The 15661-nt window shown below is 41.4% G+C and overlaps 1 protein-coding gene across 1 annotated transcript in view; it reads right to left on the minus strand.

Annotated features, from left to right (window-relative positions):
- Positions 1-3624: 3624 nt before the first annotated feature.
- fto (FTO alpha-ketoglutarate dependent dioxygenase) overlaps positions 3625-15661 on the minus strand; it is a 113993-nt gene continuing 101956 nt past the window's right edge. Inside the window, exons 9-10 of the mRNA XM_031746555.2 lie at positions 5683-5823; positions 3625-5054 (exon numbers count right to left, since the gene is read on the minus strand). Coding sequence (XP_031602415.1) covers positions 5048-5054; positions 5683-5823 — 148 coding nt within the window. The 3' untranslated portion in view covers positions 3625-5047. The remainder of the gene's footprint in view (positions 5055-5682; positions 5824-15661) is intronic.

Below are 15661 nucleotides of genomic sequence, written 5' to 3' on the forward strand. Positions count from 1 at the left end.
CGGAACTTCAGGTAAGAAGTTATGACCTGCAGTCTATCTGAGTCAGATATAAACCAAATTTAGGTGGAGTTTATTTTCGGTATGCTGACATTTTCGTACTGCGTGCTAGCTAGCATGACGGAGTTTCTATACAGCTGGGTGGGTGCTATGTTACTGATGTTGAACTTTATTTTGTTCATACGGTTAATTATTAGAGTTGCCAACCCGTCCGTAAAAACAGAATCGTCTCGTATTCAGAGAAAATATTACGCGTTTCGTACTGAGGTGAAAAGGAACACAGTTTGTCCCGGACTTCAGCTACAATGAAAAAGACACAAAGCTGAAGCTGCACAGCTGCCTCTTCTTCTCTCATTCTCTCCTCTCCTGTTTCTACTTCAATCACGAAACTGATCAATGATCAGCTGATCGGCTTTTCTCTCTTGTTTATTTATCGCCCACTTTGCGCCAGAAAGAGGAAACCAGCGGAGGTCGCGTTAAACAACAGCAGCACGTTTAAGCTTGATCAGCTGTTGTTAGAATTTATTTAATATTAATTGCTAGTATCAGCTGATGTTTGCTGGAGCCACAGCTGTAAAGCTGCTGGTCATGATATCGATTTGGTTATCTGGTGAGAGGGAAACATGCAGATGAAACCAGGAGATGTCCTTACTGAATCATCAGAGCTGAACAGGTGATGGAGAAACAGGTTTACCTTTTAGGTGACATGAATGAGTTGAAGGAAGTTATGAAGTGTTTCTGAGAGACAAATAACACCAGGATCCTTTTCTCACGTAGCTGACAGCTGATAACTGTGCAGGGGCGGGTCTAGCAAAGTGTTGCCAGGGGCCAGGTAGGGCATTAACAGGGAAAGGGGCACAAAGAAATACTTTTCTTTATTATTCTCATTTAAAATGTCTCGCTTTTTAAAAAATAATTATCTGAGTCTTACAACAAACAATTGATAGATTGATACATATATACCACCAGAACAGTGTACATCACTGTCACAACAGTGTTTATTTTCATTCAAAGGCTTTATGATTTTTCCTATAATGGTGGGCGGTCTCTAGTCAAAATGCCGGGACGATTTTTTTTGTCCCAGTCCAGCTCTGTATGCAGCTCATCTGCAGTCTGCTGTTACCTACATCTTCCTATTCAGAAGGCAGAATTTCCAAGTTCTGAGTACAATCAAAAGCACCACGACTGCAGTTTTTGTGTTGGATGTAAAAAGCAGGCTAGAATCATGGCAGCGGTCAACGACGGTCCAGGCGTGGGATTTCTCTCGTGGAAATGTGCACATTATTTTTTCCTTTCTATTGGTAGGTGGCACAGTGCACTTGTGGCAAGTAAGCAAGCTAGAAGACTGACAGTCTGGCTGGGTATCCAGTTACAGAAGCAACACATTAACAAGAGAATTCTGAGTAAAACCAAAGTTACTTTCCCTAGTAACTAGTTACTTTGAAAGTAACGAGTAACTTGAAGTAACTGAGTTACTTTTTTAGAGAAGTAACTAGTAATGTAACTAAGTTACTAATTTAAAGTAACTTACCCAACACTGGTGGTGATGAGACTTCTAAAAGAGAGGACAGGTGCGTTGCAGGATCAGATGCTTCGGATTTTAGCAGCTCCAGTTTGTCTGGGTTTGGTCTGGTCACGACCTGAAAGGAGAGAGAAGAAAGGAAAGGAGACTTTAAAAATTAATACATTTACACTTTAGTACTTTCACCGTTTCACAGACCCAGCTATATAAATTGTAGTCAGTAGTGACTTTACACTGGTATTTTATCTTGACCTTATTGAGTAACATTTTGTAACATGTAACATATAAATTCCATCAAGAAATGCTCATTGATAAATCTAAATAAGATGGATATAATCAGGAAAATAATAGAGGGTTATAAAGTCAAAGTCATAATTTACAGTGACAGTCTTTTCATGTGCTGCCTTGTATTTATGCTGATGTGAATCTTCTCCAGCCTGCCTTTTTTATGACCTTTAGTGCAATTAACAGTTGCAAAACATTAGGGCTTGTGTTGCTTCACATGTAGTCAATCAAGTCAGTGTTTTGTCGGTGTTGAGTGGTGTTTGTCTGTGTTGGTGAGAAATGAGCATGGCCCTTCCCACTGCTGACAGCCGCCCCAGAGCTGCGATACTATCTTCAGCTCTTCAGCCTGCTTCTACAATTACTACTGCTTCTCTGGCCCCAGGGCTTCCAACCACAGCCAGCACCCTGGAACCTTGGATACACACAAACACACTGGGTCAGATACATTACACACATCTATTTCTTTGTACAGGCTCATGTTCGGTCATTTTTACGCATGTATTCATTCTTGAACATACATTTTTAGCATGCATTGCATATGTACTGATAATGCACAAAGCCTCATCCAAACAGACTGTGACTTGTTCAGAGGGTAATCTAAACAGATCATGGTTAAGGTCAGATTTCCTTAGTTCTTAATAGAAACAGTCCTTCGCAGACATTGGTAGGATAATTTCTCACATATACACACATATATATATATAAATATATGTGTGTGTGTCTATATAATTGGATATAGAGACATCTTTAAATTTGAATTCAAACCCATTCCCTTACATCACTCAACTACACCACAATCAGTCCCAGCCATTCAAGCCACACACTGAAACATTTGACTGAGATATGACCCCAAACTGATACCTTTCCCAACCACACACCTGGTTATTTTATCTTTCCCTGTGCCTATTGTTGGCCTAATTGAGGGTGGCTTGGCTGCTTGGCTGGCGGCTGACCCCGGTCAGAACAATGCATACCTGTGGCTCTTACCAGTGCTGTGTAATTGTCTCTTCAAGTGGTGACCTTTTTCAGTCGACCCCTGAGGGGAGAACGCTCCACACTCATCCATCACTCAGTCACTCAGCCACTACAGGAAATAGTTAACATAAGCGACCTTTGGGATGGCGGCTTGTAAAAGATGTGGAGTTGAGGTTTCAGAGTGGAATACAGAATATTAGCCATCACTTCGTTGCAGGGAATGACATCCCTCAATCAATCAATCAATCAATCTGTTGTGGAAGATGTTTGCACTGCTACTCAAACCATTTCCTTTGAGGTTTGAGTTAGAGGAAAACAGATAAAAATACCCGACACAAATGCTTCCTTTTTTATCTAATAGAGAATTATTGGGCTTATTATCTTGTTATTTAAATGCTTTTATTATATTTAAGGTTCTGGATACAGTGCTGTGCTGAAACTAAATGGGACTTTTTTCACACTCCAAGCATCTTCAATATGATTTTTTTAACTTCTTACTTATCGGGAAATACTGGTAGGACAACTGTGCATATAACGTGCATGCTCCTGTCAGTGAGCTTCACCATTACATTATGGATCTTTGCTCATTGCTGCCTTATTTGTCTTGTGGAATCCTGAGTATTTAGAAAGTGGCTGCTTCAAAGCTCAGTAACTCACCTTCAACCCAGTGGGAGGGTATTGACACACATGCCTGCATGGATTGGCTAGGTTTAAAGGTGAAAAATATTAGTAAAACTACAGTCGATCGACATTTGAACCTCACACACACGAATGAAGAAACATGTGCACCATATTTGTTGTCCATTTGCAATTTTAAAAAAATGAGAAGAATGGAGATCATTGGATAAAACACTGTTTTTTTTTATTTACTGCCATTCCTATTGCTTCAGACAGACAAGCTGTGGCGCAGGGAGCACAGAGTGGTTCAAACAAGTCAAAGCTACTGCCAATCTACAAACAAATCTCTCTGACAACAACAAACAACAAAGGCGCAGCAAAAGAAGAAGCAAGAAGAACAGCGTTTGGCAACCATTAACATCTTGGAAAAAACTTCAGAAGTAAAAAAAGGAGTGCATTCTGCATTTTTAATAGTAAACAGCATCTCTACTTCATCATGAACTAGATAGAGAAAGAAATCAAACGAGGAGGGCTGCTACACTGCTTTGACGTCGGCCCCCTTTTCCACCCTTTTTAGCTTTTTTGAAAGTGGATTTTGTCAGAAGTTCCGGATCTTTCTCTCACTCTCTAGATGGCCTGCAGCATTACAGGGGAATGTGGTGCTCTACACACTTTAAGAGTAATTAAAAGCGATTGAACAGCTGTAATTATGAGAAACGGCGGTTGTGTTCCGGGTCATCCTATCAATGCTGCCTTTCATCAGAGCAGAAGCAGAGGGGCCCTGCTGCTAGTCTCTGTTTCTCCATATGCACATCTTCAAGAACAAACAACTGGCAGGCTGCCTACAGGCTCACACACTATCACATTCGTACACACACGCCTTCATGTAGACATTTGGGAGAGTGAACGCTCTTACGCACGCACACACACACACACACACACACGCACACAGTTACACATTAATATGGCACAAGCACACCACTGCACCATAAACACTTAACAACACATTCTTCATGTACTCCATTGGATGACATTCATAACAATCTTCTCATAATCGTTCTTTGGTCTTTTCTGGCTCATTTCACTTCTTAACACAATAAAAGGGTTACACTATACACAAGTGAAGAATGCAATAGCCTGTGAGCAAAGTGAGTTTTCTTACCATTCTATACTGTATTATAACACTGTGTGACAAGTAGAAAGCATATATGTATGTACTGTACTATGACTACTGAGAATGAGAACAATCCACTGATAAAAGCATGTCTGGGTTACATGAGATTAGGTAACAAAGTACACTGAAATAATAAATAGTAACACAATGTTGTATGTTAACACTGAAATGCGGGTTCCATATATGTTTTGTTAGACCGTTGTGACACTAGTGGCTTGGTGCTAAGCGTCGCGTTTGTTAGCATGTTACTGAAGCACTATTCTTGATCTACTGTGTTGGTTTCCTTCCAGCCAATCCAAGTTGGGGTGACTGAGATGCTGGGGTCAGCTGGGGCAGTGGAGGGTGGAGTCGGGGGTGATGTAGATGGCCTAATCAAAAGGAAATCAATCTGGTCTGTCCCCTCAGCTAATGTGGGGATCATTCAGAAAAGCTGGTGGGTCATTTTTTTCTTGCTTCCTTGTTTCCTCTATCCATCTTTACATCCTGTCGGAGAAAGAGAAGAAATGGACAGAGGTCAAATTTGATCAAATATTGTGACTGAGCGTAAGATCTCATGTGAAGTTAATTTATGTTTTAGATGCAGGTCAACAAAAGACTATGGATGTCTCCATGCAAAATCAGTGGGACCTAGGATTCATGCCAAGAGGAAGACCAATTACACCCAATGTCATGTATTTGCCATTGCAAATAGCAACTCCAAGAAATTCCTCACAATTTTTACAAGGGTCTATGACACGACTTGCGGAGCAGGTGTGCATATTTAAAGTATGACAACATGTAAGGTGTCTAGTTGTGAATGAAGTGACAAATCCATACCATTTTTTAAAAGCATGAGATTCCAAAGCTTAAAACTGAAACCAAAATACCAGTGTCTGTCAACGCCAATTAGAATTATTTATTTATTTTAACGTTGTCATTTGGTTTACTTAATCATTTGGACAATTTACCCCATATTAAATAACATTAAACAACAGCATTGTTCACAGACGACCACAGCTGGGTAATGAATGAATAAGTGAATCCTCTGCGACTAGATCTATTCTGCATGAGATAGATACATGTATTCAGTGTGTACATAAACACATTTCAACATGTCAAATCTTAGACTCACCTCCAGAGCAGTGACTCCACTCTGTTAATGATGTCAGCCAGATCAAAGGGCAGAGGCATGCTGGGGTCATCCACACCCCAGAAGGGCCGGTCCACTGGGGCCTCCTCAGGGGGCAATGTCTGGGCCAGACTTGAGTGGCACCTGAGGCGACAGAACACAGGAAACAAAAAAATCCCATTTACTCCTCCCTCCCATTAAAGCACAAGTAGGTACAGACTCATCACCAAAAGGCCACGTCTCACCCCACTCACAAAACTTTCTTCATGTGCATCCTACTACAGCTTGCCAAAACCAAGCTTTCACCTGAAAGTTTTATGACATATGTTTACAAGTAAATACTCACACTAACTAATACTTGTCAATGATGGTGGAACTCTAGTAGATAAAGATAAACAGAGATCTTTCTATCTTGTTTTTATCTAGTCTGTGAAGAGCAATTTAAGGGCGTAATTTCCCAATAAAAGTAAAGTTTTTTAGGCAATGATGTCTGTGTGTGTGAGCATGTGTGTGTTTAAACTTGTTTTAAAAGCCAAAATCTCTATTGTGAGTTTGACCAGAAGGCAAGTTTTTTAACAGTTTTCTGCCTCCTTTTGTTTTCATGACTCACAGTAATACTTTGTCCAGGTAGAACCACCAGGACAGGAGAGATTAAGTTTGTCTCTGTATGATCCACAAAAGAAACAGCATGCAGTTTTATTACAAATAAACAAAAAAATGTTTTTCTCTTCACTAGATATTGTTGAGGGCATTTAAATGATGTATCTGTATGCAATTTGCTTTGAAACTACTGAAATACTTGGAAACTCCCAAGCCAGTAAAACTTGAACTGAATGGAGATGAGAAAAACAGAGATGTGACACATCAGTGAAGTGTTGCAACAGCATTAAGGTGATGGGAAACCATGATATCATGTATCATGATTAATGCCCCATTCATCTTACAAACATACAGGCACACACTGCAGGATGCTTTCACAAGAACATCACTCTCTCTTGTTGCAATAATGACAGAGCAGTGAGAAATCCTGCCTCTTCATGTCACTGCGTGATTTTTGTATGATTAATAATCTGAGGTTAGTTGTAATTTCTACAGTGCTTGGAACCCCTACAGACCTTAGCCACATCTTTTGTTAGACCTGTGTAAATATTTACTGCTGTGACTCTGTGTTGCTCTCTGCTGTCATTGTAAATCTACCCTCCCTCTGCTTCTTGACAGATGAGGGTGACCTCTGACCTGGAGGTGCAAGAGGGAGAGATGGAGGATGGCATTTGTATGTTGCGTGTGTGTAGTGTGTCCTTGTGCGCTTGTGAATAGTGACCTAAGATTTCCTATCTACAGAAACGGGGCCAGTTATATTTTCCATTCAATCATTATGCCAGGGTCTGTCTTGTCATATCTCTTTACCCTATGCACACCCTAAAAACCCCCCGAACAAACCCATAACACAGACAAATGCACACAGTCACCACCACCTTGTGGCTAGTGACTGAAGGAGGGGCCACAGAGAGCTGAACAGCAGGTTGTGGATGGGATGAGGGAATGTTCAAGTGTTAGGGGACAACTGAGGGCTGCCACAATTTGTGGTTATATATATTCACATGAGCCACTTAATGTTTAACTGGCCCTCTGCCTAAGTGCTGCATTTTGGTGCGGTTAGCCCTTTAAGGATCTCCTGCATTATGGTGGTGAGGAGCAGCATTAACATCCACTGTCCAATATATCTTCTGTGCTCTGGATCAGGGCCTGATAATAGCATCTGTTAACATGCACTAAGTACCATTATGTAGCACATCACTTCATAAATAATACGATTAGGCGACCTTGGGGCTTTGCGACGAGCCGTGTGTTTAAATGTTCTCATCATTTATTTAGGGTGCGAATTAAAGGAAGCACCACTTCAGAGAAGGAGGAGGAGGAGGAGGAGGGGGACATGGCTGGCATACGTATCTACAGAGCGTGCAAGTGCAAACTGACCCAGACAGCACGCACACACACACACACACACATGCACACACACAAACTGTGGTTCTGCTGACATCAGCTTGAGGACACCATAGACCAAGGGAACCCAGGCTTTTGATTTGGTGTGATTAAGTATTCATGCTCCAGAGCTATGAGAGAAAACACTTGCTTCTTCTCTACTGCCCTGACTCATAATGAAAGGCTACATACCATAAAAAAAAACTGAGTAGCTCACTTCAACAGAGATACTGCATTTATTTGACAACAGATCTTGGAACATTTGCTTGCAAATAGAAGGTGCCAGGTTTACCAGAGATATAAAAGATATCGAGACTGGAAGACTATCAAAGATAATATAGTGTAGGTAATTCAGCACGCACTTTTACACAGTCTATCACTGTTCACAGAGTACCGTCCCCTGACTGCTAAAATGGAACCAAACAAAAAGTCAATATCAAGCGAGGTGCTTTAAGCTCTCACGGGCTCTTGCTAGAAATTCTGTCTAAGCCACAGTGGCGTACAAACAAGGCTCACCAAAAGACTTTCCCATGGCAGAACAGTCCACCTTAAAGTTAAGGTCAAAGACAAAGAGGTGTGCATGTGCGTGTGAGGGTGTGGGTGGAGGAGGGAGAGATTGTGTTTGTGAGTCCAGGCTGTTCCAATGGATTAACCCCAGACAGATATGGGCCTAACTATCCCATCTGGCGCTCGGTCAAGAGAGATTGGCAATACAATCACTCATTTCAATTTGCCCTGAAACCTTATAGCCTAGCAGGCCCCCGCTAAAATGGTATGCTAATGTGAAAGGTATCTAGCATTCTATCGCCTCAATTCCACAGAGGCCTTTCCCTCCATGCAGCACAGTGCACTTGAACTGCGGCTGGGGTGGGAGCGCCACGGCCCTTGCTGCAATAAGGGCTGGAGCCCCCTTTGCGCTCAAACTAACCACTTTAGCTAAAGTGAGTGTTAATTATGGACAGGCAAAGCAGTCAATAAAAGGTTAATGTAAAAGTCAAAGGATAAATTCCTTTAAGCATTGCATCATTCCACCATCTCTGCGACCAACACACTGCTCGCAGGTCTCCTAATCAATACGTTTTACTGTAATGCGCTCCCCATCGATTTCCCCCCCCCCCCCCGCTCCATGGTCCGAGCTCCATCACTTGGTTAAAGAAAGGAAAGGCAGAAGGAGAGAGAGGTAGGGGAACGAAGGGAGAGAAAAAGGGAGTAAATAAAATGATTAACCTCGGTTTCACTTTGTTGTTTCCCTCTTAGATGCTCTCTGAAAGGCTTGTTAGAAGAGTGCAGGGTGGTCCAATATCATCACTGCCATCAGCACCATCCCAATCAACAGCATCATCAGCCCACTCAATCTCTGGCCAGTGTGTAATTGTGTAGCAGTACACTCAACCAGGGCCATACATTAAAAGGCCCTCTGCTCTTAACAGGATGGAAATCCGCCTAATAGACAACATCAGTGCTTCCGACTCATGCAATTACACTGATAAATGCACAATTGTGTCAGGCCAAGTGAAAAAGTACCCAGAGAATGTAGATAGGAGACAACACTTATTGCATTATTTCTACAGAAGGTCATTTGTAATGACATGGGAATAGACAGCTTGGGCTGTTTGATTCGGGACATTCAGGACATGATTAGGCAATGGCAGATATCTTTTTAAAACTTGTGAGAACTTGAAGTTAAATTTTTCCTACTTTTCATATTTGTATCATTAGCAACTAAAAGAAAAACAAGCATAGAGAACAATATTAGAATGGGTGGTGTACCGAGATTCACGACCAAAGTATGTGCCAAGCCCTACACAATGTTCAAACTGGACCTAAAAAAAGGCTTTTGTAAAGATACAATGAACATTAATCAATCATGTCATTATGATTATGATCAAGGGAAACGGCATACCTCAGATCACCTGCTTCCCCATGCTTTGCCTGATGTTCATCTGACTAGGAGTTCTGTGCAGGTGTGAATTTTTATAGTTTTGGCAGCCTATGTGCCCGATAGCTGAGAATGCAATCAAACAAGTCATGAAAAAACAGGCATGTGTCTCATAAATCAGCCTGCCCCTGAAGGTAAGGCATGCAATCAAGTCCCAAGGAGTGAGAAGAAAGAAGTATATTATCCATCTACATTCTGTATATGCAATATTGTGTAAGAAATGAGTGATTAAGCACATCTGTCTTTGTATGTGAGTTGATACAGTATAATGGCTAAGAGATATGGGCAGACAGTATTTATTCACATGCTGTGTTTTGCAAGCTGCAAGGGCAACAGACAGTTTGGGAAATCTTTGGTATTACGAGAATTTCTCATCAACAGCGATGTGATCTTCCAAATCCTAATTATAGAAAATCTGACTAAACTAATAACACACTGTTGTACCTTTCATGTCTCTATTAAACATATTGAGCAATCGGTTATGGAACAGACTGTTAAAGGTAAATGAACATCTGAATGTACCGGCATTTTTCTATGCTGTGATGCAGTGGTTCTAACCTTTTTTGTGGTTTCTTTCTTTTGTGGTTTCTTTCACTGCTGTCTTTCCACTGACATCAATCTTTTTTTGGTATGAATCTTATCCTGAAAAAAGATTTAAGTAAACCTATTAATGAGACAAGGATGAAAAAATGAACAGCAAGGTTATTCCCCAGAAAATGGAAAACTTTCCATATGTATTTTATAGAGAACGGCATGTCTACAACTAATATAATCAATCACATCTCCTTATTCGCTAGGAATAACCTTGTTGAATTCTAAAGACTGTCTTCCAAAACAAAGCTTTGCAGTAGCCTTGGGGCGTCTAAGCCAAACACTGGACTTGAACTCAAAGGAATATCTCTGAGGAGACCTGAGAATGGCTATGAATCAACACGTTATCAAATTTGGTTAGAGAAATTCTTTTGAGAAAAATTGGTGGAAACTTCCAACAAAAGGTTTGCTAAGCTTGCAGGTTAATGCACAAGGAGACTTGAGGCTTTTATTGCCAACTAAAGTAAAGTAATTTATCCAAGTACTAAGTAAAGGGTGTGAAAACCCACATAAATGGGATATTTCAGCCTTTCATTTTAACAAATTAACAAAATATTCCAAAAACGGTATTTTTGTGATGTAATTGTGGAACACTGTTGGTAAATTAATGGATAAAAGAAGAAACTAATCCATGTCAAGATGATTCTTAAATCCTGAATATAACAAAATGTAGAAAACTTTCCAATTTTGTATAGATTAGGGCATGTTTATAACTAATATTATCAATCACATCTCCTTAATTGTAACAAGTGGCTCAAAGTAGTTTTTAAAAAGTTACTGGCACAGTGATTTACATATTACATTAAGATTGCTTAGATTAAGATCAGATTAAGGATACGAGTAATCAACTGGAAAATGCAAAGGGTGCACAAACTTTTTCTTGGAAATTTTCTGTTAATGATGTTGTGTAGAGGCCAGTATAACAGGGGCATAACTTTCAGAACAAAACGTCCAACCTGTTAAGTGTCAGGCTTTAGATCTCAACATACACCACCCAGGACTCCAAGGTCCTGGGTGCTCTGAGGGCTGTCCTCATTAGAGCCTGAACAGTGCCTTAGATCCCTAACCACCATCCTATTATCCCAATCACTGCCACATTCAGCGTTAAATGTAAAGTGGTGCAAAATGTGAGCCAGCCAGCCAGCCAGAAAGAAAGCGTGGGTAGGGCAGCGTCTTAACCGTTTCCTCAGGATCAATCAAATGCTATTGTGTCTGCAGACAGCTGCTGACTGTACACTTTGTGAATGTGTGAGGTGGGCAATTGTGGGGAGAGAAACGGAGAGGGAGGGGCATCATCAAATGCATGACATATGTTCCTTTCATTTTGATTCCCTCTAAGGAGCCTAGGCTAATAAAACTAACATCTGATGCACTCTTTTTCCCTTTAATTAATGGTTGCAGAAGCCACGCAAAATTGCATGAGCAAGAAGGAGGGGCAAGAGATAAAGTGGGTGCCGCGTGGCCCTTTCAACACACCCACCCACTCACGTGCCTCAATGGCTCTGCTGGTGCTGGGAACAATGATTCTGCCAGGGAACATGGGTACCTTCCTCAAACTCTGTGAGGTCTCCCTCTTGCCAGCTGCAGTCTGGACTGTTCATTAAACCACATGAAACAAATAAGGCTCATTACTGGTATCCCCAGCCAGTTGGAAACACAGGACCATGAGCTTTCATCGGCCCATGTACTTTTAGTAGAGTTACTTGAAGTCAACAACAGAAACAGGGAAGTTTTGTTATACCTGCACAGTCTCTACCTGCTTCACACCCTAATTGTTTGATGTGGTTTGGCTGGCTGCCCCATTTAGAGCAGGGAGAACCAGATGTAACAGAAAAACACACACAGAGTTAGGTAGCCTCTAAACAGACTTCATAATTGGCAGCAATAAAATACTATTGCAGTCTTGACGTGCAACAGAGGCAAGCCCCACAACTACAGCTACTACTCTCAAAAACCAGGTGGATGTCCATTAGGTGCTTAACAGTGTAACAAATTACCAAACACCCTGGCCTGCTCTTTCTCCTCCTCGGGCAATGGGATGGAATGTGGTCTAATGTCAACACAGGCGCAAAATTTATGAGGAGACAACTATTGTTCAAATGCAAACAGGTTCCAATAAAAAAAAAGAGGGAGGTTTAGGACAAACAGAAAGGATCCTCCTGGCCGTTTCTTTTCCGGCAAGGGTTAAAGAGACAGATCACCGCTTAAGGCTGTGTGCATTTGTGTGTCAATGTCTGTGAGAGAACCTCACAGAGAGAAAATGTGTGTGTGTGTGAGAGAGAGCTAGAGAGACAGCAACAGGGAAATAAAGGTTATATTTCTGTTTTGCATGCTCAACGTTGACTGGTTGTCTAGAGAGGAATGAGAGGAGCTGTGGCCTACTTGTACCAGGATACAAAATTGTTCAACAGGAAGAAAAGTAAAAAATACAAAGCAAATCAAAGAAAAAAAAAAGTTCATTCTGATCACTTTTAGTAATACCACAAAGCTAAAACTATGCAGGGATGCTGGCCTAGCTGAACACATGGACCAAAATCAGTTACACGTGGCTAAATACCAGGTTGAAACATTTCTATGTATACATGCAAAACCAATTAGAGATGGTTGTGAAAAGACACTAAAGGTTTTTCTTGATGATGCTGTTTATTTATAAAGCCCAGGAGAGAAAATGGAGCAACAAGGGGACTTGATGACGAGGGTAAAGAGGTTACAAGCCTGCCAGCAATTGCACTTTTTCACAGCTCGCCGTTGGAAGGCTATAAATCTGCTGTCATGGAATACGGAAGATGGTTAATGTGGCATTGGGAGCGGTAACTCTTAGCTTTTCAGGGAAATGGCATACCATTGCTGTGAAAACTTGTTGTGCGGAAAGTGATCTTGTAAAACAATCATTTTTAACCCTTATCCCTCCCTGCCCTGCACTGTATGCTCCCTCCCTCTTGGCCAAGCGTTAGTGCCTTGTGGGCATCATCTGAATGGTGCAATAAAGCTGATGATGAATGAGGCTTGCCTCAAAAGCAATACAGCTGAGCCACTGGACAATACCTGACCCCAGTCATATGATAAGTTTGTTTCAGCCTAGGCACAATTCCCACCTGTCTTCAGGTGACAATGGCAGGGTCAACTTAGCAAAGCTAATTATAGTGTATTGTAACCTAAATTGCCTAGTTACAAGTCATCCTTTTTTCTCTAGGGGATGTGTTGTTAAGTTTTGGAGTCTTTGTTTAAAGCATAACTGTGAGATAGAAGTTTTCAAACAGTTGCACAACAGATATTGGGTTTCATAAATGGGTATATTACGTTCTTTAAAAAAAGAAAGTGACTTTGCTATCCTCTTTAAACAAAGCATGGGAACAAACAAGCAACTTTTCAAGTGCAGGAAACATATTTGGATAAATACCACATTTTGTTAAAACTGCATGCAAACTGTCACATCAATGTTGACACAGCTTGTCATAATGAGATCACATAATAGGCACAGCGAACCAGTGATCGTAAACACGCCCCACTGAAACAGTCATAAATCTTCAAACTCATAAACTGGTCTAGTCCAGGAATAGGCTATAATGTGACAATCATTGAAAAGTTCTTGCAAAAACAAACAACAAAATGCTTGTTTTTAATGCTGTACGCATACAGCATTAAAAGCTGGATTTTTTTTATATTGGGTAAACATATCTAACAGGCAGAATGCCATTTTTGTGTAACCTTTAAAATGAACAAACAAAGGAGTAGCACAAAGTAGGAGATGATGCACACATTCCCATATGGGCATTACTCACTCTGTTTACAGTAGAGGAAGAACTAATTCTGAAAATGTCAGGCTGGGTATACAGTAACTAATGAGCTACACTTTTCCAGATGCCTTTTTCCCACAGTAAACAAGAAAGTATGAACAAAAAAAAAATTCCAAAAGTTGGTAAAGTGTCTAATCCAACCATGAAAGAAACCTCTAGTATTTGTATCACAGTATGTGAGTGTGTGTGTGCATTCATGCATGCACATGTGTATACTGTGCATCCGTGCCAGAGGAGTGCTTTTCGCCAGGTGTTTGAACTTCTGCATCACCTGGTACTCCTGCTGCGTGAACACGAGTTTTGTTTCACCCTATTAAGTAAATAGTGTAATTAGAGGGACTCAGCATTTAAAACGTTGTGAACAGCCAGCAATTTGTTTGGAAGAGCAGCCAGGCTAGGCCCTGAGGCACTGCACAGAACAGGATGCAAAAGGTTCACACAGTGCAATACAATGGTGTGCATGTGTCTGGGTGGCACTATTCAAGTACCTGTCTATGTAGATAAGTTGATGCATGATGGTGTGAATCACTCATTGAAATGTGTTGTGGTGTTGAAAAAGAAGTGCTTTGTGGTCTAACAGGTACTTAATTATATTCTGTTTGTATTGACAATATCGGTACACAGTGTAATAACTACCACACCGGCAAAACTGAGGACTGTGTTTCATAGAACCCAACCCTTAGTCATACTTTTATTGGTGTGTGAAAAAAGAAATTTGCATGTGATGTTCATTGTTCAAGCAGTTCAAAAGAAAAAAAAAAGAGCTGAAGCTAATACAGGTTGGGCTATCTGCCACAAAGACATCAAAGGTGATGAGCAGACTTCTTCATAAAAAAGCACAGGGATTACGGCTGACATGGTAACAGAGATCAACTTTATTAGTTTCCCCTCTTAATGATTTTTTTCACTCCACAAACATCCCCACTGTGTACCACCTATCCCAGCAAGGATGCTTCATACTAAATTCTCTGCTGTCACAGCTGATCCAGGGTCAGCTGTGGGGTGTAAGAGAGGGATAACCTCTTTCTGAGCCCCACAGACACCCAGATGGCTGTTCGGAAGCTCTGATCCAGAAACTAGCTTACAGCTCAATCACTGTGGCCACATCTCCAAGTCCACAGTTTAACCCTCTCTGATGTCAGCCAAGGTCACAGATGCACACTTGAGAGGCAAAAAGAGCCAGGAGTGAAGTGCTGCCAGAGTCGAAGGAATTAGATCCAGGCTGAGTGGCCCTCATCTGGCTAAGCCTGGTAAGTACCAAGACTAACAGGCTGAGGCACGGTGCTTTGGGTTTGCAGACACACATACTCACACTCATGCTTCTAAGCTTGCGCACAAATGGACACACACATAAATAGGGAGGTAAACACACACTGACATAGTCACACACACACACACACACGGAAGGACTCAGAGGGCTACAGATGGTGTGCCCTGGGCATGGTGAGTGGGGCTCTGATTGAGCTAGTTTTAGATCCAGTGTGGAAGCTGCCACAGCACACAGGGCTCAGGGGTTGGAAAGGAAGACAAAGAACAGCGGAAGGAGTGAATGAGGGGAAGATGAGAGAGGGTGGGGACTAACTCTTTTCCCCACATGGGGGCTCCTAACATTTTTAGTACAACATCAACATGCCACTGTCCATCCGTGTCCTTGCCTTTTTGACCATGTGCT

This window comes from Oreochromis aureus, linkage group 1 (genome assembly GCF_013358895.1).
Source record: "Oreochromis aureus strain Israel breed Guangdong linkage group 1, ZZ_aureus, whole genome shotgun sequence".
In the NCBI taxonomy this organism is placed as follows: Eukaryota; Metazoa; Chordata; class Actinopteri; order Cichliformes; family Cichlidae; genus Oreochromis; species Oreochromis aureus.